The sequence below is a fragment of the Pagrus pagrus genome (genome assembly GCF_965226575.1).
Source record: "Pagrus pagrus genome assembly, chromosome: 14".
NCBI classification, from domain to species: domain Eukaryota; kingdom Metazoa; phylum Chordata; class Actinopteri; order Spariformes; family Sparidae; genus Pagrus; species Pagrus pagrus.
Window position 1 is genome coordinate 12,434,252 of NC_140198.1, and position 23,900 is coordinate 12,458,151.

At 40.8% G+C, this 23,900-nt stretch overlaps 3 protein-coding genes across 4 annotated transcripts; 1 reads left to right on the top strand and 2 right to left on the bottom strand.

The window, feature by feature from the left end:
• Window positions 1–1,749: 1,749 nt before the first annotated feature.
• On the top strand, window positions 1,750–4,889 carry LOC311269849 (pinopsin-like). The gene is made up of 5 exons (XM_084374325.1): window positions 1,750–2,107; window positions 3,183–3,351; window positions 3,512–3,683; window positions 3,985–4,218; window positions 4,608–4,889. The coding sequence occupies exons 1-5, from the start codon at window positions 1,765–1,767 to the stop codon at window positions 4,815–4,817; spliced, it is 1,128 nt and encodes a 375-aa protein (XP_084230451.1). The 5' UTR covers window positions 1,750–1,764; the 3' UTR covers window positions 4,818–4,889.
• A 158-nt stretch (window positions 4,890–5,047) lies between these two features.
• On the bottom strand, window positions 5,048–15,872 carry LOC311269850 (protein-tyrosine sulfotransferase 1-like). Of its 2 annotated transcripts, XM_084374327.1 has the most exons (7): window positions 15,607–15,872; window positions 15,058–15,111; window positions 11,650–12,380; window positions 10,827–10,985; window positions 10,392–10,645; window positions 7,396–7,597; window positions 5,048–5,668 (listed from the first exon to the last, which is right to left on the bottom strand). In XM_084374327.1, exons 3-7 carry the CDS (start codon window positions 12,055–12,057, stop codon window positions 5,633–5,635), a joined length of 1,059 nt encoding a protein of 352 aa, XP_084230453.1. In that variant the 5' UTR covers window positions 12,058–12,380; window positions 15,058–15,111; window positions 15,607–15,872; the 3' UTR covers window positions 5,048–5,632. The 2 variants fall into 2 exon arrangements, with proteins under 2 accessions (XP_084230453.1, XP_084230452.1); XM_084374326.1 differs by lacking the exon at window positions 15,058–15,111.
• A 3,244-nt stretch (window positions 15,873–19,116) lies between these two features.
• On the bottom strand, window positions 19,117–23,273 carry crcp (calcitonin gene-related peptide-receptor component protein). Its single transcript, XM_084373359.1, has 6 exons — window positions 23,200–23,273; window positions 21,362–21,398; window positions 21,156–21,254; window positions 20,956–21,050; window positions 20,775–20,832; window positions 19,117–19,762 (listed from the first exon to the last, which is right to left on the bottom strand). Exons 1-6 carry the CDS (start codon window positions 23,205–23,207, stop codon window positions 19,616–19,618), a joined length of 444 nt encoding a protein of 147 aa, XP_084229485.1. The 5' UTR covers window positions 23,208–23,273; the 3' UTR covers window positions 19,117–19,615.
• Window positions 23,274–23,900: the final 627 nt, after the last annotated feature.

Here is a 23,900-nt window from a genome sequence, read left to right on the forward strand (position 1 = left end):
CTGTTGACCTGCGCAGAAAGAAAAGCGTCATGACACGTGCAGGCCGACAAGTCTTTTCTGTGCTGCTCACCTGATTAGTGCCCACTGAGGCCTCCCCACGTCCACAGTGGCTTTAATAGCAGTGGATTAATGTGGTGTCGCGGCTTCACGCCGTCACAATGGATGTGTGGGCGGCCACACTGGCTGGAAGTGACCGCACGTGCTGCTGCTCAGCTCCCTTTCTTCCTCTACAACACAAGAACAGGGACATTGCAGTATGAGTAACCTGATTGGCATGTGTGTGTGTGTGTTGTGTATGATAATAATAGATCAATTATTATGTGAGGTGAAAGTATTCTGCATCACAAAAGGCTGACATATTACATAGAGGAGGTAATAAACGTGAGTTCATGCACTGCCCAGGTCTGGCTCCATGTTCAATGAAAGTGTGAGGGTGTGGTGTATGCTACAAACTTGTTCCATTACAAATAAACATTAAATAAATATCAGCTTCCTGCAGTTTCATGCCGAGTTGTGAAGCTTTTAATGTTTGATAGCGATGTTTTAATAAGTTTAGCATTGTTCTACTGGAATGCATTATATATATTATGGCCTCCCACATACATTCAATCGGCAACGTTACGACACAAGTCGTTCCAAAATCAGACATTAATGGATTGTAATGTGTTATCACCTCTTCTGGTGGCCGAAGCTGCAAAGAAAAAGTCTGCAAGACCATGCAGAAATGTTAGTTGGTTGGTACATTGTTGTTTTTCTTAACAAATTCATTTAAAGACAGTGCTGTTCCCCAGGATTTAAAAGAAAAGGGCATAGGAAAAGGCTAGTTCATATAAAGGATAAATTAACTCTATTAATTTTTGGGTGAACCGTTCCTTTTAAATCAAACCAAAATAAAGTCTCCCAGCTTTAAAAAATGTTACTGCAGAATTCAAAGTCATGTTTAAAAAATTCTGACTTAATTTGCTGTAAATGTAAATATCTGTTTTCTCGACTCACAGAGCAGAAACAGCAGCAGTGTCTTGTCATGGCTCATTAGTCTCGTGTCTTCAGCATCTCATCAGTTAATGTGTTGCTGGCTCGTCCTCTGAATCATCCACAGCTTGTATTATTGATATGTTGGCTCAGATATTTAGGTCCCCAATCTGGTCGAATAACAGAACAGAACAAAGACATGTTTCTGGTGGAGTGATGGTCATCTGCGACGAAAAAGAAGCTTCTGCATCTTTAGTTGGATTATTTCTTCTGTTCTTCCTTTGTGCGAGTGTGTCACATTACAGGTTTTTAGATATTTTTCTCTTTCTATTCTACTGTATTAACTGTGATTTGTTATGATTAATGTTTTGTTTTTTTGCTGTTAAGGTTGTGGGTTTAGATCAGTTTCATTATATAAGTGTCAGTGTAGCCAGGATACATAAACAATTAGCTGTTTTACTATGTTATTGTGTTAACCATAATTAACTGATTATAATGAAGTAAGACTGTTCTTCTCCATGGTGGTATTGGTGTTTCCTTCTCGTTTGGGTTCTTTGTATTTCAGTTATTCTTCTAAAACTGTGTTACTTTTAAATAAGGAGTGATGCAGATAAACAGTGGAGGTAGGTCTGTTCAATGAGTGTGTGGGAGGAGGAGAGGGTTATCCCCCCCACCTCCCCACCACCTACATCCACTCCTCCAGAGTACTTAAATATGTTGTGGTCGTCACTTTTCCCCTCTTTCATGACGGACACCTGATTGAAGCCATCCTACAGTGATATCCCGGTCGCCATGGTGATCCTCCTGCAGCATAGCAACAACCTCAGCACCGGGCACAGCTCCGTGTCGGACCCCGCCTCCGGCGCGCTGAGCCGGGAGGGTCACACCGCGGCGGCCGTCGTCCTCGGGTTCATCCTGGTCCTGGGCTTCCTCGGTAACTTCTTCGTGCTCCTCGTGTTCTCGCGGTTCCCCCGGCTGCAGACCCCCACGAACCTGCTCCTGGTCAACATCAGCGCCAGCGACATGTTGGTCTGCATCTTCGGGACTCCCCTCAGCTTCGCGGCCAGCGTGAGAGGCAGGTGGCTGACCGGGTCCTACGGGTGCCGGTGGTACGGCTTCTCAAACGCGCTTTTCGGTGAGTGAGTGAGTGAGTGATGGTTGCAGGACCTCCAACATGGGCTTTTGTGGACTGTCAGGGATCTGTGTCCATGCTTTTTTAAAGGATGTCTTAGAATAACAGAGCAGTGATTGAGGAAACTTACTCGAGAAATGTACTTGTTTGGCTCTGATGCAGCATGTAATCTGCAAATGAACTAGTAACTGGGCTAACAAATGGATGCAGTAGAGTAAAAAGTACAATATTTGCCTCTGAACTGTAGTGGAGTGTGTGTATAAAGTGGCAGAAAATGGAAATACTCAAGTAAAGTACAAGGATCTCAAAATTGTACAGTAAAAAGTACAGTACTTGAGTAAATGTACTTAGTTACAGTCCATTGCTGCCACTGTGTGGGAATACTCTTTAAGTCATGCATTCAAAATGTTATTCAAATGAAATTACAAAGTTATTAGCGTTAAAATCTAGGCTATTTAAAGTAGCTACCACAAGTAAAAGCACTCATTCTGCAGAATGTGTTCATCACTTTAATGTTGAATAATGCAGTTGGGGCTATTTTTAAAGCAGCCCCCCACAGATTCTGAGTGCAACACCACTGTTGTAAATACAAATCCCAGGTCTGTAGCAATTTGTCAGATGTAATGTAGGTGCTAACTACAAATTAAACTCATTATGTCATAACAATGTTATGTGTTGAAAACTTGTATGTTGAAGTGCAATGTACAAATACTCCATTACAAACAAGAGTTCTGCATTATAAATGTATATACAGTTTGATAATCAAAACTACAACTACTCTTACGCAGCATTTTAATGTTACAGCTAGTTGAGGTCAAACTAATTTGAACTAGGCCAGTTTATATATCATGTTATGGAGTTTAATCGATGACAATGCCTTTGATTTTATAGGTTGATAAGATGTTTTTGATTTAAAATCTTCTTTAAAATAAATGTTACCCACAGCTGTCAGATAAATGTAGTGGAGTAAAAAACTAAAATATTTCCTATGAATTGGAGTCATTTGATCAGAAAAACAGTCTCATAAATGATGATGTAAATGTTCTTTACTTTGTTGTGATGTCTCTCTCTCTGTCAGGTATAGTATCTTTGGTGTCTCTCTCGCTGCTGTCCCTGGAGCGTTACTCCGTGGTGCTCCGCAGCACTCAGCCGGACTCCTCTCAGTACCGCAGGGCCAGGCTCGCTGTCGCCGCCTCCTGGTTCTACTCGCTACTCTGGACTCTGCCGCCACTGCTGGGCTGGAGCAGGTCTGCACTGTCATAACTAACATAATTTATTTATTCAGTCTGATGATGCTAAAACTTCATAAAAACTTAGAAGTGAGAGTCTTTAAGAGGAGAAACATATCATGAACTACAACTTCACAATATGAAATCAAAGCATGTGTTGTGTGTTTTTATGGAGCAGCTACGGGCCGGAGGGTCCCGGCACCATCTGTTCGGTCCAGTGGCACCAGCACTCAGCCACAGCTCGCTCCTACGTCAGCTGTCTGTTCATCTTCTGCCTGCTCCTGCCGCTCCTGCTCATGATCTTCTGCTACGGGAGGATCCTGCTGGCTCTGCGAGCGGTGACGAGGCAGGTGAGCAGACAGCACACATGACCTCTGACCTCTGAGGCCTTGTCCACATATTTTCAGATACCTTTTCTAAACAGATACGTTCCACCTCCATTTAAAAAAGAAAAATCTGTCTGCACAAACTTCATCTTAAAAACATCTCTGTAATCAAAAGAACAAAATACAATTTCAAAGCATGAAAGTGTTAGTTTTTAGAAATATTTGTATACGTGTGGACAAGGCCTGTGTTATCTGTGACTTCTAGCTCTGCCATTCAGAAATTCCACCAGTGTGTGTGAAAGAGTGTGTGGTGGTGTGTCTGTAGGTCAAAAGGATCAACCCGTCCTCAGCTGAACGGAGAGAAGGCCGTGTCCTTATTATGGTGGTCTCCATGGTGACATGCTACATATTGTGCTGGATGCCATACGGTGTCGTGGCGTTGCTCGCTTCCTTTGGACGGCCCGGCGCGGTGCGGCCTGCTGCCAGTTTGATCCCCTCCCTGCTGGCGAAGACCAGCACCGTCCTCAACCCTTTTGTTTATGTGCTGCTCAACAACCAGGTAAGAACAACACATCCCCAAACAACCAGAGGGGGATGTGTGCCTTAGTTAGAGTGGGTTGTGTAGTAGTAGTGCTACGGCTGTGGCTCAAGAGGTAGAGTGGGTCGTCCATTCATCAGAAGGTCCATCCCCAGCTAGTAGTAGTAGTAGTAGCACTAGCAGTGGTAGTAGGCTGTAGCTCAGGAGGTAGAGTGGGTTGTCAAGTAGAAGGCTGCTGCTTCAGGTAGTAGTAATAGCAGTCACAGTATTAGCAGTAGTAGTAGTAGAAGGGTAGAGGTAGAGTGGGTTGTCCAGTAATTGTCTCTCTATTATATCCCACCTTTTGTCAAGACTTAGCTGTATCATAATAATTCTGCTGCCTCAACCTCCTCCATTTGTGTGTCTCTCAGTTCTCCAGGTGTTTCCTGTACATGATCAGGTGCAGCTCAGAAGCTCCACCCACTCCCGTATGCCACAGACTACCCAGCAGCAGGGGGGTGTGGCTTCACACTCCCAACCTGGCAACACAGGAAGAAAAGACAGTGCCTGCCACGTTCCCATCCAGAGACCAGCAGGCACAGCAGCCTGTCCTGGTGCTAGTGGCTCAATATGCAACATAGAACTGTTTAAAGAGTCAGCAGCCCACTCCATGTTTTATTTTAAGAAAAAAAGACAAGTTTGACTAAATTTAACTTTGGTAACTGTCCTCTCTCTCACTTGAGTTGTGTCTCTGCACCACAAGAGGGCGCTCTGACTCAGCTGACTGTTAAACATGCATTGATTTAAAGCAGTATGATGCAGAGGAGTGTGTGACTGAATAACTGGTGAACAAAATATCTAAACAACATCATAAAGGTGACATTTAGACTTTTTTTTATTTTTTTATTCGTGTTCAACAATATACAACATTTAAAAAGCCTCAATTCAGAGTAAACAACTTTACATTCCTGAATGAATGGTCGACACCAAAATAATTTATTAAGAAAATAAACATACGTCTTCAAAAATATACAGTCATTATGCTTCATGAACACTGACTGAACTCTCAGTAAGTGTAGGACTGGTCTAAAGACACATTCACATTTGTGGTGAATCATAACAACTTACAGACATGTTGAAATACTTTCAGGTACGAGATGAGAGGACGCGTCAAAATGCAGTGTAATACTGTCGGTCCACCGTGGAGGAGACGTGAGAAGCAGCAAACTTCCTCGAGCAGGTAGTTCACGTGCGATTTTAGAGCTGAGATATCAACACCGAACCACCGTAATGAGTCCGTATTTTAAACACTCCACCTGTGTACAGACATTACCACTGCACACAAGTCTTACAAACAATTCAAAAATACACATGGAACACTTTAAAAACTTTCCTGTGAGGATTAATTTCTGGAAGTCCGTGTTTGAGGTGCATCCATATCGTGGAACCGTTTCATTTAACTGGGGTGCGGAGCATCTGTTGCTTTCAAACTCTGAGGAGAGGAAAGACAAAATGTTCACTTACAATGGGAAATATCATCAAGAGAAAAAAAGAAACCTAAAAGATCATCTGCATGACTGGAGCTCAGGAGGGGCAAGTGGGAAATGTTTTTGTGACATCTAAGTCAATAATTAAAGATGGATTTACTGTGCAGCAGTCCAATTGTTTATTTTTCTTTGTTTGGGCTGATTTTCCCTCGTGACTAATCACAGGGGATTCAGAGCGCCTGTGCACAGGTGGGGAGACTGACTCCTGATTTGAGGAGTGGAAGCAGCTTGGGGCATTTCCCTCCCAGCCAATCAGGGTGTGACGACACCCTGTTTGAAAGGCTTAAAAGAGGTGGGAAATGGCACACTGGTGGCTCTCACCCTCAATCTGCTCCTGGCCCATGCTGAATTGCTCCCTGAATTACCAAGAACCTCATTCCCCTTAGATTGTGGTTTTTTTTGGGAACCCTTTAAAACTCAGGCCCCTTTACACCTTCAGTTTACTATTTTATTTCCCTGGGGCCTGTAGAAGAGGCATTTATTTATTGTTCTCAAAATAGGCATTTATTTATTATATGCAAAGGAGGCATTTGTTCATTTATAGGTTTATTGTCCTAGTAGCGGCCATTGGGCATTCCCCTAGTTATGTTTTTTGTTTATATTTTTATGTAGGTTGGGCTGGCCTTTAGGCAATTTACAGCCAGTACCGCCACAACTATATATGGCAACAGAGATACCACATTGGAGACTGAAATGACTTTGATTGATAAGCTTGTGTTTTCTCCGGTGGTGATTTTTGAGAGTAAATGCAACATTTTGGAAGTCAAAGAAAGGTTGAGAACTAAAAACACACATCTAACAAAGCCATTCTCATTGCAAACTGTCTGTGCGCTGCGATAGCTGCCCTCTATCAAAATATGGATTAAATGAAGTAGCAAACCAGACATCTCTCTTCTTTCCCATCTCTGATGAAAAGTGCACACATGCAATACTGATTGAATACGGACATGAAGGCTGGTGACAATGTCACAACGCTGAAGGGCTGTTTGACAAAGATGGATGGAAAAGTTTTTACACGCCAACATCCTTATTTTTAACACCTGTCATTAACACGCGTTCCTCTTTCCAGCATTGTGCTGGAAAGAGGAAAACTTTAGCCTGACCACACAGGTGTCATATTTCCATCTCGGCCGGTAAACATCCGTGACTACTGTCGAGTCATTTGACATCAGAATGACTGATTGTTCCCTCTCCCACAGAAGACAAAAGATATTGTTAGTGGGTTTTTGTCCAGTGTGAAAGGGGTAATTAATATTATAAACATTAAAGTATGTCTTGGTGTCATTAGTTACAGTTAATGCTAAGTAAAAAAAAAAGTATCTTTATTTTATAAAAGCTTTGTTAATTTAATATGAAACAATGGGATTAAAATAAAATTAAAAAATAATATTTTCGAATTTTTGGATGTGTGGGGATGTGCTGAACCAAATAAGCAATTAATTGTTTGAAAGAAATTTAATGAACAACAATCCAGATAATGAATTCAGTCACACTCGCAGGTTCCAGCTCATCAAATGTGAGGATTTGCTGCTTTTCTGTTTAATGTCAGTGAATTGCATGACTCGGGGAATGTCTCATTTAACTCATGATGAGCTCTGAGCAAGTAATTAATACACTGAAAAACAATCAGCGAGATTCTGTTCTTTTTCAGATCAGTTTTATTTAACCTCACCTGTGAGTTGTTGAATGGAGACGCCATGGGCTCTTGTCTTGTGTAGTCGGGCGGATTGGAGTGGGGGTCGTAGCCCAGGCGAGCCAGCATGGGGGCGATTTCAGCCATGTCACTCAACACGTCAGAGGGAATGTGCCCGACCCAATTGGAGAGGGCGTCCGTGTTCACCGGCTTCATCACCTGGTCTGTGGAGCGCTCCACCCTGCACACACACAATCACACACATGGTCAGTTTAATATTTCTAACTGGCCACTCAAGAGTCTCAAAGCTATGGAAGGTTACAAATGCCTAAATTAAAACAAATCAAATAAAGATATATTTTATACTTTTAAACAATACACATCATTATATGTATTTCATTTTGCCACATTTTGTGATAATTAGGAGGTTAAAAAGCATTTGTGTGAGTTATATTGTGCCAACTGTTGCATAACTTATCAAAATGAGGATTTTAATTCCCCCAGAATGTGGCCTAATTCCTTCAAATACACGCCAGGTTTGGGTTTTACGGTAGGAAGCAGCCAGATTCCCATCAAATCTGCAGAGCTCAACTTCAATCATGACAAATAACTGGAGCAAAACAAATTAAAACATCTACGGAGGGAAGTCTATAAGCTTTACTTGACCTTAAAAGTTTGGCTGCTTCATATGAAAACTGTGGCTGAACGCAAGCGTCCTGGTGGCTCCGCAGACTCAAATACATGACGTGTTGAAATCTGCTTCACAAACCTTACTGCATTTCAATTCATGTTTAGTTTTTATGGCTCATTATTAATGTTGGTTGTTTTTAGACATTAAATATATCAATAGGAAATAAAGGCTTTCATGAAACTTGAATAAATACATTTTTAAATGTTTCCTTCTTGTCAGAACATTTTATTAACTCTCAGAGGTTTTTTTTCTATAGGTCTGTTTAAGACTTTTTGGGTAGTTTAAGTTGCATTTGGGGTGATTTAAGTATTTTTACATTACTGGCTACAACCTTGAGTCTATAAGGCACATTAAGATATTTTCGGCTGCTAAAATCTGCTGTGATGACACAAACTGTTTAGCACTTTCAAACATCAATGATGAACGTCAGACAAATTAGTTTCTTTCAAGCCTCCACAGTCAACAATCATAGACAGAAAAATCCAATTCACAAGAGATTAAAACTGAAATGATCCGTCCATTAATCAATTAGTATATCCACAAAACAGTAATCAGCAACAATTCTGATAATCGATTAATCGTTTAAATGTTTAAACACCTCAATAATTCACTGGCTCAGCTTCTCAAATGAGAATTTTTGCTTGTTTTCTTAGGCTACTATTTGGTGTTTTGGATTGTGGGTTGGACATAAAGAGCTGATATGAATATTTCACTTTGAGCTTGAGGAAATCATGATCAGCGTTTTCTAACATTTTCTAGACTAAATAATGAATCAAGAAAATAATCCTAAGATAAATCGATAATGGAAATAGTTACTGGCAGTTCTGGAAGAGGCAGATACACCGGTTTGTCCACTAACTGTCTCTTCAAAGACAAGAACACACTGCAGCTACATGACATGTTGTGTTAGGAGGCTATTGTTTCCCATAACAACATAAACCTTGAGGCCTGTTCTCTGATGGTTCATCAAAATTAAAACAAACTCCAAACTCAAACTCCTCTCCATGTTTTTATTCATCAAACTTTCACACAGGTCTGCAACTTGTAGTGTGAGCGGTCTCAACTTTTGTTCTTGTAAAACTTCATACAAGGAAGTCACCAACTGCAGTAGAGGAACACAAACTGCATTGTCTGATAACACAAACCCCAGGATGTGATAGCCCTGATTAATGTGAGCCTTCACTCTGACCCCTCCTGTGCATAGGACGAGTAACAATAGAATATCTTTTAGATTGATCAATAGTTTTAAATTACATGTACTGCCTCTCTTTCACCCACATCCTGTCACATAACTGAAGACAAATGACACGAAAACAGTAAAACCCTGAAGAAGATACTGGACAAAATGTAAATGGATGGTAAGATTAATAAGTAAAGACTATATGTCTTCAGCACTTACTGTATCCAGTATATTATGTTACATAAGATCTTTATATAGATTTTACAGTCATTAACAAGCTGCACAGGTGTAAGAAAAGCCTGACAGCTCATGAATGTGTTTAGTTGACTGATAGACAGAGATGTGCATCATGTGAGAATCACAGCTGCCTCTTAAACAGTGGAGTTGGGCATTTAGGGGCATTTCTGCTAATTAAATGATTAGTCTTTGGTCTTTGACAATCAGGCTGATGTGTGAAATTTAAAATGTGCTCAGGATATTTTAAAAGGCATTCTATGCAGGATTTGTCAGTTGCTGAATTTTTAAATTTCCAAACATGTATGGGATATATCATCAACTGTGAACCAACGTTTTGGCTAATCAGCCTTTATCAGGAGGACAAACTGTAAGACCAAAGCCCTTGTACAGTTCTGTAACACGAGTCAGGTTTTGTTATCGACTCTGAGAACCTTAGGATGCCTTCATGAACCAATCTGAATTAAGACAACGTTAGAAACATTTACGACAACTTAATCTGAAAAGAAAATTAGCAAAAATCACAATGAAAGACAAACAAAATAACTGTTGATGCATCAGAGGCCAATCTAAAATGGGTGAGAATGAGGTGCATAAAAGGTTTCTTGCCAAAATAAAACGCAAATATTTCAAGGCCTGCAGAACTGAACCAAAGGCAAACATGCTATATGTGGCTATGTATTCAGCCATTTCAGCACGCAGATCGTTTAAGTTTAGTGTGCTGAGGTTAGAGAGACATGCTTCTGAAACTTCTGCCACCACCACAAGTGAAGTGAAAAGCATTGTGTGAATGTCAGTGTGAACACACGTTTGAAAAACTAGCCTGAAAACCTCAGCACATAAAACTGAAACCAACTGCATGGCTAGATAGCACTGGAGCATTTAGATAAGCTTGGTGCACACACACATACACACACTTCAAATACTCACTTGGACAGAGACACGCCACCAGCTTTTCCAATCAGCTCTTCGTGGTGCAACACTGATGCGTCCCACTGCAGCTCTAGGAAGTGAAGCAACTTCCTCATTTCCTCCTCTGTGTTGAGGACGAGCTGCTCGTAGCGGACGGGCAAACATCTGGTCTCCCCAGCTGCCTGACACTGGCTGAACATGGTCTCCACGGCGCTGCTCCACTTGGTCAGACAGTCCCGGTAGCTGGTCAGGTCGAAGCCAGAGATGGTCACCTGTAAGTGGAGGGATAATATAAACATATGAGACCAATCACAACAGAGTTAACACAGAGTGGAAAATTAATTTGGTCACAATGTGGCACCAGTACCAACTTGTTAAGTGGTTAGGAAGCATAAGCCCTTGAGGAAGTTTGTCTGCCTGCAGCCTGCAGATAAGAAAAAACACACAGCGTACCTTCCGTGATATCATGGAGTGGACGGTCGCCCGTCCGTCTCTTAGCATGAGCACAAATTTGGCCTTAGGGAAGATGCGAGACAGATATGAGAGAGACTTCAAGGCAAACGGATCCTTGTTGCAAAGGCGAGGTGCAGGCTCCCCATGGCCAACTATCACCTGAAACACATATAAAGAAATAGTGAATATAACAAGAAAAAACGCCTGAGCTGTTACATGCAAACCATTCCCTCTTCATATGCAGGATTCCAAGATCTTTAATATTCATATTGAAAAGCCAAATATAAATGTGTCACTAACAATAAGAGAAATGAACATTTATCCTATTTAAGAGAAACATGAATATTTCACCCAAGATAGACTGGTTATTACCCCATATACTGAGACATTCACACAAATTACTTTGTTTAGCAACAGTCTGACAACATTTAAACAAGTTGGCAAATACATTTGGTCTGTAATGGTGTTGTCACGATACTGGAATTTCACACATTGATGCAATACCCTGAAAAATATTGATATTCAATACTATGGTTGATACCACGGGGTAAAATTGACAACATTGAGGGCTTAAAATTCAAAATAAGTATACCCAGGTTTGTGTACTGTGTGTCAAGAACATCAGCAAGTTAATGTGGGTTAATAAGTGGGATATGTGGGCACTACAGGGGTGCATGTGTAAACTCACTAGTTTGTAGAAAAGACAGTTTTGCCCTGGGCCCAGCCAAGAAAAAATCTACAATAGCTTTAAGTTAACGTCTGTGTGTAAACACATCACACTAAAGCTGAAACATGCCTTCAACACCCAAGAACATCAGCTCACCTCCAACAGGAATGCTCTGACTGCTGAGTCCAACACCTGGTCAGTGACGCCGGCCTCGTCCAGTCGTATCCTCTCCTTCACAGAGCGGCTCCAGGTGGCCCGCATGGCTAATAGGCGAGGGATCACTCGGGTCTCTTCGCCGCAACGCACATGATTGTGGGCGTCCAGCATGACACGCATCAGCGTAGTGCCGCTCCTGGGAAAGCCGCCGATGAAGATGAGAGGCGTGTCTTCAGGGAAGTGTTCGGTCAGGGATAAGCTTTGATTGGCTGAGCCCAGGTTGAGCTCCATCCACCGATACCGATGGCTTTTTCGAGGGCACTCGATCCCGCTCATGCCCAGGTAGACCAGGGAGGCGGAGCAGAGGAGCACGCAGCCCAGCAGAAAGCTCGATCTGGTGTTCCTCATTGTTGCTGGGTGTATTTGGGATTCAGATTCATAAAACAAAAATCAGGGGCACCTGAGGAGGCTGCCTGCTGGAGATGTGAACGTATCTGTTTTTTAAAATTTCAGCGAAGGTCTGTTCAAGACTGGACAATGAGGAAAGACAGCTGAGGTGATGCTGAAGAATGCCTGACAGAGGCCAGGAGGGTGGAGTCAGGTCTTTATATTCAGGTGTGGGCTGGGGAGAGTCCTCACTCCTCTGCAGCTCCTAAGCCCTGGTGTCGAAGAGCAGGATCCAGGCCCGCTGCGCTCCACAGCCAGCGACGTCTCTTATACATCGTTCCTACCTAAAACAAGAGAAGAACATGTCTCAGTAAGAACTGCACCAGAATCAGTTTATTTTGCTTTCAAACAAACAGAATGAGATTTTTTTCCAAGCACTATATCACAACTTGCAGTGTAACAAAAATATAAATAATCATAATTTAAAATGTCCAAACATTAGCTACTGCCCTGCATGAGTGAGTTATTATCAGCAAGCAGCAGGGTGTGATGGTTTGCCAAGAACACTTGAACACCCTTTCAGAGCTGCTGAAATTCATCCAGTTTTTGTTCTCAAAGCAACTATTTTGCATCTTTCCTCTGGGGAGCCACTAACTGTTGAGCAATATCAAAGTTCACTGTGGCACATAGTGCACACACACTCTCAGGCAGTCTGAAGCCACTTATTACAGCTTTCTCATGTTTGTACTCACACTGGCAGTTTCTGCCACACTGAAACGCAACGCAGTTTGTTTAGCGTCAGATTACTATTGACTAAGTGAGCTGTCCTTCAACTTCCCTGTTTCTCTTCTGCAATGTACACCACACCATCAATTTCAACAACGTAAGCTTGCCCCCAATTCCTCTTTTTAGCACACAGCAAACTAAAAAACAAAAACTTGCAAAAAAAAATATACTGATTTCAGCGAATACTGATGTCACTCCAGTGTTTGAATTACTTTTAAAAAGGCACATGACAGTTTGAAACGCTGAAACAAAATCTCAACTCAAACAGCAGCTTCACTGACAGTTTTTCTTCTTACAGGAGCTCCATGCAAATATGGAATATGTCTCCCTTTCTAGGAGGTATTCTGGTATCCGACTTATCCCTCTGAATGAGGAGGAAGCCTGCCTGACATCTGGATGCCACGTGGGGAACACTCCTTTCACTGTGCTGGAGTAACTCGCCTGTAAAATTCTGTCCAATGATCAAAGCAAAAAGAAAAAACAGCTGGAAATGAGGACATCACGTCGGCCTGGCTAGGATACTTAGGTGCTGCCTTAAGCCACGCTAAGCCCGGCGGTATCCACAAGCTTTACATGTAATTCTAATGCATTTCCATGCAGAGATTAAGCCACTTGGAGTTTGGAAAGAATTAGGCCAGCGATTTAAGATGAGCCTTGCTGCTTTTTTTTCTCTCCAAGTGCTTTTTCTCTTTAAAGGGGTGGTACACCCAATGTAAGAAACAAAGCGTACTTTCTCACTTTAAGGCTGCAACTAACTGCCAGTTAGTTTTTTTTAACAAATCATTTGCTCTACAAAATGTTGAAAAACACATAATAATAAATAAATAAAACAAATAAACGCTCATAATAATTCTTTTAGGACAAAGAAAAGCAGCAGATCTTAAAGAATTAAGATGCTGAAAACTATGGCTAAAATGCTAAATCGATAATAAATATATTTCCTGATTACTTCTTTCACCATCGATTAATCAATTAGTCGTTTCAGCAAGGAAGTAGCTCCAATGAAAACTGTACAGCAGCGATACCCTGTTTCTAGTTAGAGATGTTGCACTTCTGTCAATACTGTGACACAAACACATTCTGTTCACCCCAGAGGCTGAAATATCAGAGATCCAAGCCCAGCTAGACACTACAAAAGTAGTTTCTGCAAACACTCGCAGTGGACGCTCACTCCGATAAATTCAAGGATCGACCTTGAGAAGGCCACAACGTTTGCTGATCAGGGACAAGCCAACAAACAAGTCTATAATAAGCAGAAACCAGTGAACTGTGATCACAGGTTGTGACTCAAAGCCAGCGTCACCTCCTTACAGTTCACAAGAGGGAACACTGACTTCCTGCCAAAGAGGAGGTCTGACAGGGAGAACTCATCCTACATTTAGCCTGAACTCGGGTTAAAGTGTGAATACATTACAGGCAAGCGCCTGTCCATTCTTGAAGCAGTTTCCTTGAATACTCCCCACTGAATTTATGACTCTTGAATGGTTTTATGTATACATGTACATCTTTGTGAGCTAATCTTTCTTGATTCTATGCTGCTATGGCAGTTTCCCCTCAGTGGCACCATTTATCCACAATTTAGTCATTGTATGACCTGAGATGTACATGTGCATGTTTTCTGTGATCTGGCAGGTTGTTTTGTTATACTCTGTTATGTCTATGTGCTTGTTTTTTGTTATTTTCTTTTGCTGTGTGTGTTGTGAAAAAGTAACATTTCATAAATAATAATAATATATCCAGCAACATTAGGTAGAAATTGGCATTTTGTGCAATTTGACAGCCCCCCCCAGTTGCTGAGTGCGACACCACTGTCATGAATACAAATCCCAGGTCTGTAACAATTTGTCAGATGTAATGTAGGTGCTAATCGCAAACAAATGTCATTACTTCATAATAATGTTTGTGTGGAAAAAAAAAAATAATAATAATGTTGCTTTAAAAGAGTACATTTTCAGTTACAGCTGTTTCAACATCATAAAATTCCTGCCTTTGTTGCTGTGTTGCACTGATTGTGTGCACATTGTTGAACTCTTTCACCAGCAGGTTTTCTAGAAATCTAAAGCCTCGTTGTTTCTCACAGGAGGGGGCAATGACACGGACTTCCTGCTGAAGGGAAAGCCTGAGAGGGGGTGAAACCTCTGCATTTCCCCTTTATTCTGGAGGATGCATGTCTGCCAGGGGCATGTCCATTATTGAAACTGTTTCACTGAATTAATGTCTTCATCTATCACTCACTTTGTCATATAGTTTTGCATGCTCTCTCTGTGCTGCAGTGACGGCTTCCTCTCCCTGGCAAAAAAAAAAAAAAAAAGTGTTATGTATGAGCTGAAGGTTCATATTCAGTTACAGCTGCTTCATCATGAAGACTGTCTGCCTGTTTTGCAGCCTATGGAACAAAATATGTGGTGAACCAGGTGCAAAGAAACCAAAGCTACCCCCGCACTCAGTGGTGTTGTGTGCGTGTGTGTGTGTGTGCAGAAATAGGATTATTTCACGGCTGCAAAGCGAAGGCCCAACAGCCACGAACATCTGGCCTGGCTTACAGATGCATCTTGTCTGCAAATATGCACCCGAGGCGGGCGGCCACCACCAGGTGAACGACCTGCTATCAGTCAAACACCCCGTGACAGACCAGCAGCCACCTACAGCACACCAGAAGAGCCTGTCGGTGTCTTACCCCCCCCACACACATCTCCACCTTGTGTAAACACTCGTTTAGCTGTCTGTAGGTAGCTAACAGGCGTCGTGAATAAATCAGACCCGTTAAAAATGGTGTTCACTCACCAGCGTCTGTGAGGAAAAAACATGAACCTTGATCCAAAAAACAGCTGAAACCAGCAGCTCGTGTATCCGCGCGGACACGTCGGTGTCGTCTCTCATGTGAGGAATGTGTCGTTGGAGGTAACCGCGGTGATGTCTGCGCCCTTTAGTCTGTTACAGACACATAATTACACACCGTGTCGCCGCTGGCTCCACGTAACTTCGCACCGTGAGAAGAAGTGGAGCCGTGTCGACGGAGCGAGAGCCACCGGGCACGAGCGCAGCCAGGCAGGAGAAAGCTGAGCGCTGATTGGTCGGTGAGCGTTCCGAATGCTAAAACACAGCTGCTTGGTCGATTCCTATTGGTGGAGCTGTTAAAGGGCAATTCCGCCGCAGTGACAAACCAAGATTATTTATTTATTTTTTTCACACTGGAGGCTAAAATTACTTGACTTCATCGATCGGTATGCTCTCAGTAAAAGCCCACGGGGGAAATTTAATCACAGTGTGGCGTTAAGTTGAGGTTAAACCCGCCTCATTTCATTTCCCTGCCTTTTCATCAGCGCAACAGCGTTTAGTAACACTTAAAGGTGCATTATGTAGTTTTTGGGAACACATTTTAATCAAAAGAGAATGATCTTTTTATGCCTAAACAACTAAAGAAACAAGCTACCTACCTTATTTCCTGCTGAGAACAGCTTGTTTTATTCTCTATTATTAATTTTGAGTTTGAATTTTGTCTACAAAACTACATAGGGCCGCTTTAAAAAGAGCAAATCACTGACGTTGGGCTAACAACAACAGTCACTTCCTGGTAAAAATCTGACTGTTCATGCTTTCTTCCTCCTGACACCTGCCCACTCTTTTTGTTCAGCAGAAAGTGAAAGCCCTGTGAATATGTGTTCAGGTCTTCACCATGCCCTTTTTCCTGTGAGATTTTTCCTCATGTATGTCTTAATTTTATATCCAAACTTAAGAAAAAAATAGTGAATGAAATGCTGAGATAACAGCCTACTATATATCTCCTGTTTAAAAGTTGTCAACCAAATATACAGACTTTTATTTTTTTAACAACAACAACAAGTACACTATGTAGTTTTGGGTAAGAAATTTTAATCCGAAGAGAAACATTTTCATCTTTTACGCCTTAACAAACTAAAAGAACAAACTCTTCGCTCTCAGGACTGAATAAACAAACTGACGTGAAAGGACAACACAGTTTCATACTGTTTCACTTTGTCTATATTTGGCGGACCCTGCCACCTTTCTAGCTCCAAACAGTGTTCTGGGGACCTTATTTTCCTCTGAACAGCTTGTTTATTCAGTTATGGAAAAAATAAGTGTCTGAGTTTGTTTTATTACCTTTATTAATACTGTAAACACTAAAATTCTGAATTTGATTTTTTTCTCCAAAACTACATAGTGCCGCTTTAAGATCTTCAGACAGATTGCGGCCTCTGTGGAGAACCAAATGTGACCAAATAACAAAGCCAATAAATAAAACATTAAATAACCACTGAAAATCATGAATAAGTAATGAGATACATCAATAATCTATGAAATGAGTGTGTATGACTACTGACCTGATAGAAGGCTCACAATGAAAACATTTTTAGAGAATAAATGACTGACTTTTCCTTATGTTGATTGTTTACAACATAATTTATCTCTACTCAAATTATAGTAGAGATAGTATAGTAGATTTTATTATTAATAAAATCTCTTAGCTTGATTTATGTCGAGTTGGCGATATGCTATTAAAATGACAGAGTGGACAGACACTGCCAAGTCAGCACTAATCAGATCTCTATCTCTATTGCTGTGAATCAAATCAAATCAATTTTTCTTATATAGTACAATCACATTGCCTCAGTGGGCTTTACGATCTGTACAGTGAATGACATCCTGTGTCCTTACACCCTCGATTTGAGTGAGGAAAAACTTCCCATAATGAAAAAAAAAACCTTTTAGAAGGTGAAAAAACAGATGGAAGAGCCACAGAGGAGGGATCTCTCTCACTGGATGGCAGACATGCAATAGTTGTCCCATGTACAGAACAGGACAACAAAATCACAGTTTACAAATTTAATTGACAAAATATCTGATACAAGTACATTTTATGAGATATAAGTGAAGAATATGGATCCAGGCGGATGTCTGAGCAGGCCAAGGCATCGACCTCCATTCCACCATGGTGACAGATATAAGGAGATAGCAACAAAACACACAGAGTGAGTCTGAAAAGTCACAGCCAGGTTAACTCTAATCGGGCTAAATTAATTAGCACATGCCAGTATATGGGAGCTTTCAGGAGCCCTGGGTTGCTCACTTTGACAAGTTGATTATCCATGTGGGCAACATTTAAAGTCTAGGACTGCAGTAACTTTTTTTTTATTAGTATGTATTTTATGATTTTTAAAAATAATACCATGCAAAGCCCTATTAAAAGTCCAGTGTGTTGGATTTATTGGCATCAGGTGAGGCTGCAGGTCACAAACAACTGAACACTCCTTGTCCCACTCTCCTCTGCAGCGGCTGCTAAAAACCTGAAAGTTCCCCTCTAGAGCCAGTGTTTGGTTTGTCCAACCCCACAGATATGAATTTCTAAGGTAACAAAAACAAAGATTCTGAGTTTCAGGTGATAATACACTTATGAAAACATAATTATGAAGATGACATTCCATTCATGCCCCTAAATCCTACAGACTGGACCTTTTAGACTGCTGTTTGCTCTGTTCTTCAGTGTAATTCTGAGACAGACAAAGTCTAACAATCAGCCTCGGGGGCTCCTGTATGTGCTGGTACAAAATCAGTGGCCGTGATTTTCATTTTGCCTCAGTATCATACCTCAACAAGGTACTAAGTAGTCACAGGAAACTGATGTGATACACTAACAGGAAGCTCAAAAGAAAAAAGTCTAACTAGCACATCCTTCCTCTGCTACTTCACGACATCCCAGCACAGAAAACACGAGCTGACACAGATCCTGTAGTTGAAGAGTTTGGGGATTTATGTATCAGTGTGCAGCTTATATCCTGTGTTGTCTCTGCGTGATCGGATGATAATTGTTCCAGGATGATTAACTATTTACTATCACTTCTGAAGACGACTATAGACCCAAGACAACCTCCTAAAATGACATTTACTGCATATAAGATGAATGTGTTGTGTTTATGGCATCTCACAGGTGCTTTTCTACCTTTGTGTTGCATTCACAGACCTACAGGACGATGCAGAGGATACACTGAAGGGTTTTTTTTTTGCAGCTGAAGGTGACACCACCACCATCTGGCTGTAAAATGGGTTTTTGTCCAAATTTAGCACCAGTTCTTCAGTAAGCCGTGTTGCTGCAGCCTTTTCTGACAGCATATCTTGTGATGTTAACTTCCCTGCTTGCTGACCATGTTGTTCAAAATGACAAAGAGCCACAGACACATTTCAGCTGTTATCTTTCATTTTGTTACAGAAGGAAACGATTAGCATATTTTTTTGAAAGATAGCATGAGTAAGAGACAACAGTCAACTTTTGGTCCATACTTTCTACTCTCTTTATTATGTTGCCACTCTCATAATACTGTCTGACCTTATGTTAGTGCTGTGTACCAATGCAAGTTCGACTGCATGACTGACTGATATTACAGCTTGCAAAATCATACGCACATTATTTCTATGCAACACAGAAGAAAGTGACGATAATATTTATGCTGAAACCAAAACTATATCAGGTTAACAGCAGACAGTCTCTGCATGAACCTTATCTGATGCGGGATACAAATTAGAGCGGTCACATGCAAAACATTGCATCTGTGAGCGTGCACAGGTTGGATTTGAATCCAGTTGTATGCAAATGTGTAAATGGGAATGAGGCATTTCAAAAGGCAGCCATTGTGTGTCCCATCTGTCAGCAAGTTGTTCAGTTCAAACAGTGATGCAAAATGTCACGGGTAAAAAGCAACACGTCCAGTTCTGTAATCATTTTAGCCTTCACTCTGCTTCTGTGTCCACAGTATGAGTCATTTCTGGCCCGTCAGTGTCATGACTGTTCACCGGCTTCATCCATCTCTGCGTCTGCTGGAGCCGCGTTTTCCTGCTCCGGGTCACCAGGTAGGGCGTCAGCGACCGTCTGGATGAGCTCCTCGATCTGCTCCTCCGATAACCGCTCCTCGCTCTCTTCCACCATCTGAGCACAAACAGAATATGCAGGCCACATTCATCAGTGTCGGTTATTAAAAATTGTGCGATAATTGAGGCATCCTTAAGTTTTATTTTATTTTCCTCGTTCTATGCCTTACACATGAACTTGTCTTGCCTTAACTTTGACAGATCAGTTTATCTGCAGTTGTCAAAGCAATCTCACCTTGCTCCGTTACCACCACAGATGGTCAACAGCAGATAGTTTGCCAGTCGTCATCCAATTATTGATTTAGTTCAAATTTAAACTGCACTGCTCATGTTTAACTTAATGAAAGTACATGTCACCCATGTGACAGTGAAGCTCACTGATGTATTTGAATCGTTTTATAAACACACATCAGTTCATTGTCAGTTTCTGACTTTTTGTGGGATGGTTGACAATAAGGAAAAAAGTAGAATATCACCAGGCTTATCCTTTCAATGAGTCTTAACCGTTTTAGACAACTCAGAACAAGAAAATATCTGACCCCCGACTAGAAAATGGAATGCCATCGGAAGTCAGAATTCCTACTTGTGAACCCCGACTTCACCAGGCAGCAGTTGTATGACATCACATGACAATGGCAGCATCCATGGGAAGGTTGTAGTGTTTATTTGTAGACTACATTATTTGTATAAGGCTAGTAACTGAAGTGTTTGGGCACATTTCCAGGTATAAAAGTACCAGTGAATAAAATATATAATGGCGTCTGTTAACAATTTTCCTCATTCAATTTAGGAGTCCGCTCTACTGAGGGTTCCAAACATCGTGTGTGTGTATAGCCAAGTCAGCCAAGTTTTTTGTTCACTTCTGGCATCTTACACCTGGAACACTTGGAGATCAGAAGTTGGAAGTTTCAACTAGAAAATTCTGACTTCCGACATGTCTGGAACGTGATATTTATATACGACACACTACTACCACATTAATAAGTGAACAAATCTTGGAAATGTGCCCCAGCTGTGAAGAATGAAGAGAGGTATGCTAACATGTTATAATAGTTATTGGTAACACTCACAAGCTGAATTTCCACTGCTGTCTGCGGTCGGTGGTTCAATAGCTGCAGTTTTTCTGCCCTGATGGGGGAAATAATATCAATGAGTATATCGTACAGTACATATATACAGTACACATGTTTATCTTTAATACTGGTCATTTTATGTAATCTAACATCTATGCCTTCGTGAGATCTCACTGACTTTGTGAGTTTGTGAGGCATCATGGTGGTGAGGAAGTCTTTGACAATATCTGGGCTCTGCCTGCTGCAGGGCATCTTCGACAGGTACTTCAGCGTCTGTATGGAAAATCAGAGGAAACTGTTGTAAGAGTGTACATTTGACACAGCAGACTCATAGAGCTGGTTTAAACCAGTGAAGAGAGGGAGAGGACGTGTGCTGACCTCATACATGATGGTGTTGAGGTTCTGCTGCCCAGCGCTGTGTTTGTTCTTCCCGCTGTCCTTCCTCTGTTCCTTCAGGTCTGTGAGGAGTTTGAACACCTGAGAAACACGACCAATATGAAGTGAAATGAAACTGTTTCCGTCTCTTGACTAGGTAGAGCAAAAAGATTTAATGTAAAACAGTGGGACGTAACACATTACCTTACCTCATAGTTACTGAGCATAGCGGCATTAGCATTTTTCCTGAAAAGAAGAGAATAAGTTCATTTTTTGAGCTTCATAAACTGTTTTGTACACTTTATTAGCTTTTAGAGCCTTTAACCGGTCTTCATTTAGTGATTGGAGTTGACTCAGGTGTTACTGAAGTCATTTTATGGCACCTGATCCACCTCCAGTCACTGAATGACTGCACAATGTGGCTGAAAGCTCCAAAAAATGGTGGACCTTTAAGCTTAGATTATTTTGGGTACATAAACATAAGAAAAGTGTTTAGGATGAGAGTTAAATTAAAAGGAAGATGCAATGAAGTAAGTACACAGGGAAAAATAAAGACTGCTGAGTATGCTGAAAAATGTGTATCCTGGTTTGATTTATTTAAAGATTTAGTAGATCACATTATGTTCGTTTGCAATTTTGGTTTCCACTATTGTCTTTTTATATGCATTATATTTGGAAACAATGCAAATGCTTGCAAATGTATCTAATTATTATCTTAGTTATAAAGCAATCTTTTGATCATCAGTAAACACTTAGTTTACAAAATGACACAAAAAACAACTTACACCCATTACAATGCATCCAAAAGTCCAAAAACTTTGATGTCAATTCCCAGTTAAATGACCCAGAGAGATTTTTCTCATTTGAGAAACTGGTATGAACATTTTCTTTGGAAATTACTTAAAGGTGCAATATGTGAGAATTTTGGTTTAAAACTGAACTAAAATTATCAACGAAATATGAAGAAATAACAGTTTTGAAGTTCTGTCAAAGACATCTGTGTATGGTGTTCCACCCATCCAATTTGCATAGATACCTAGCCTACCCATACACTTTGCATAGATACCTAGCCTACCCATACACTTTGCATAGATACCTAGCCTACCCATACACTTTGCATAGATACCTAGCCTACCCATACACTTTGCATAGATAACTAGCCTACCCATACACTTTGCATAGATACCTAGCCTACCCATCCACTTTGCATAGATACCTAGCTACTTTGTACCTTAAATAACACCAACACTCCGCTCCATTCAGCTAATACGACCGATTGCTACACAGCTACTGTCACTAGCTACTGACAGCTACAATTAGAAGCAGTTAGTGGTTACTCCGGTGCTACACTGCCCCCTATTTCTCGCGCAATATGTAAGATTTTAGTTGAAAACAATCAAAAATGAACTGAATTTATTTACAGGATGTGAAGAAATAAAAGTTTTGACATTACAGCATCTATGCACTGTGTTCCAGAGATATACACTGAAGTTAGCATGCTAACCAGCTAGCTTATTATGATTAATACATTGTTTCAGCACTATTTCACCAAGCCAGAATTGAAAATGCTCTTAAAATGTTTTGCCTTTCATTTAAAAAGGTGGTGTCAGCTTGTAGTTCATTGTTAACCAAGAGGCAACGTACGTTCAGTGTGTTACTTAAACCTTATGTACATCATTAAAACATAAAGGCTCTTCGTGTTAAACAGATGACAGAATCCAGTGTTTTAACTGACTTATTCACCATTAGAATGGAAATGTGTTGCCTGATTATGATTATTATGTTGTATATTAATATATTTTTTAACAGATTATAATTCGGTGTTTTTCGGTTGTGATCAGAGAGACGTGAACATATGTATAAAACCCGTTGTGTCTACACCGTTTCCCCCCTAGATCAATAAATTAACCGGAAACTGTGACAAAGACGTTTTCTGTTGTACTTTTAACCACAATATTTGACTACAGTTCAAATAAACAACATACAGCTGACAAATAACAAACTCATTGTGCTGTACGACTCTACAATAGATATTAATAAAACTTACACTTCCATCTCGCCAGGCTTTGGTTTGGTCCGTCGCAAAACTGCTCGTGTGGAAAACAAGCCGAGACAATCGTTCCACTGCAGTCAAGCCAGCCTCCACTCGGAAAACCCCGGTCAAGCTAGCCCCCAGTCATTCTGTGGTGCCCGTTTATACTACATATTACGTTAATGCAGTCCAAGAACAGAATTCAAAATAAAAGCACAGACCTATGAACGCAATTTGCAATTTCACATTCATTCAGTCAGTCAGTCTGTTCATTAATTGTTGAAGCGATTGAACGATTATTTCATTGATTGATTGATTGATTGATTGATTTTGCATTTAAGGAATTCATTCATTGATTATTCACGTAAATCATTTTACCAGCCTCATTCTGATCACATTAAAGCCTTAGCAGTTGGAGGCCATGGCAATTAATCTGTGTGAATATTTAGTCCAACATAAAAATAAACACAATATCAGGAGCTTCTGATGAGGAATTTCAAAATAAAAGCCAATTTAATGGTCAAATATTTTCAATATTTCCATTTGAATTCAGCTTGACATTACAAAGAAACTACCGGTTTCCACAGATTAATTTCACTTCAGACTGATAGTGGTCCACCTCAGAGACTCACTCATATAATATCAGGAAGTTCTGATGTGGTTTTTCAAAATTAAAGCCCTATGAAATTTCAAATATTTTCAATATTTCTCTTTGA

Coding starts and splice junctions, on each gene's coding strand:
- LOC311269849 (XM_084374325.1), top strand. CDS start 1,765: ATGGTGATCCTCCTGCAGCATAGCAACAACCTCAGCACCGGGCACAGC. Junction 3,352..3,511: donor CCACTGCTGGGCTGGAGCAG/GTCTGCACTGTC, acceptor TTTATGGAGCAG/CTACGGGCCGGAGGGTCCCG. Junction 3,684..3,984: donor TGCGAGCGGTGACGAGGCAG/GTGAGCAGACAG, acceptor GTGTGTCTGTAG/GTCAAAAGGATCAACCCGTC.
- LOC311269850 (XM_084374326.1), bottom strand. CDS start 12,057: ATGAGGAACACCAGATCGAGCTTTCTGCTGGGCTGCGTGCTCCTCTGC. Junction 7,598..10,391: donor GGTGGCGTGTCTCTGTCCAA/GTGAGTATTTGA, acceptor GTGTGTGTGCAG/GGTGGAGCGCTCCACAGACC. Junction 5,669..7,395: donor CTCCATTCAACAACTCACAG/GTGAGGTTAAAT, acceptor TCCTCTCCTCAG/AGTTTGAAAGCAACAGATGC.
- crcp (XM_084373359.1), bottom strand. Junction 20,833..20,955: donor ATGCCTCACAAACTCACAAA/GTCAGTGAGATC, acceptor TTCCCCCATCAG/GGCAGAAAAACTGCAGCTAT. Junction 19,763..20,774: donor CAGCAGTGGAAATTCAGCTT/GTGAGTGTTACC, acceptor GTTTGTGCTCAG/ATGGTGGAAGAGAGCGAGGA.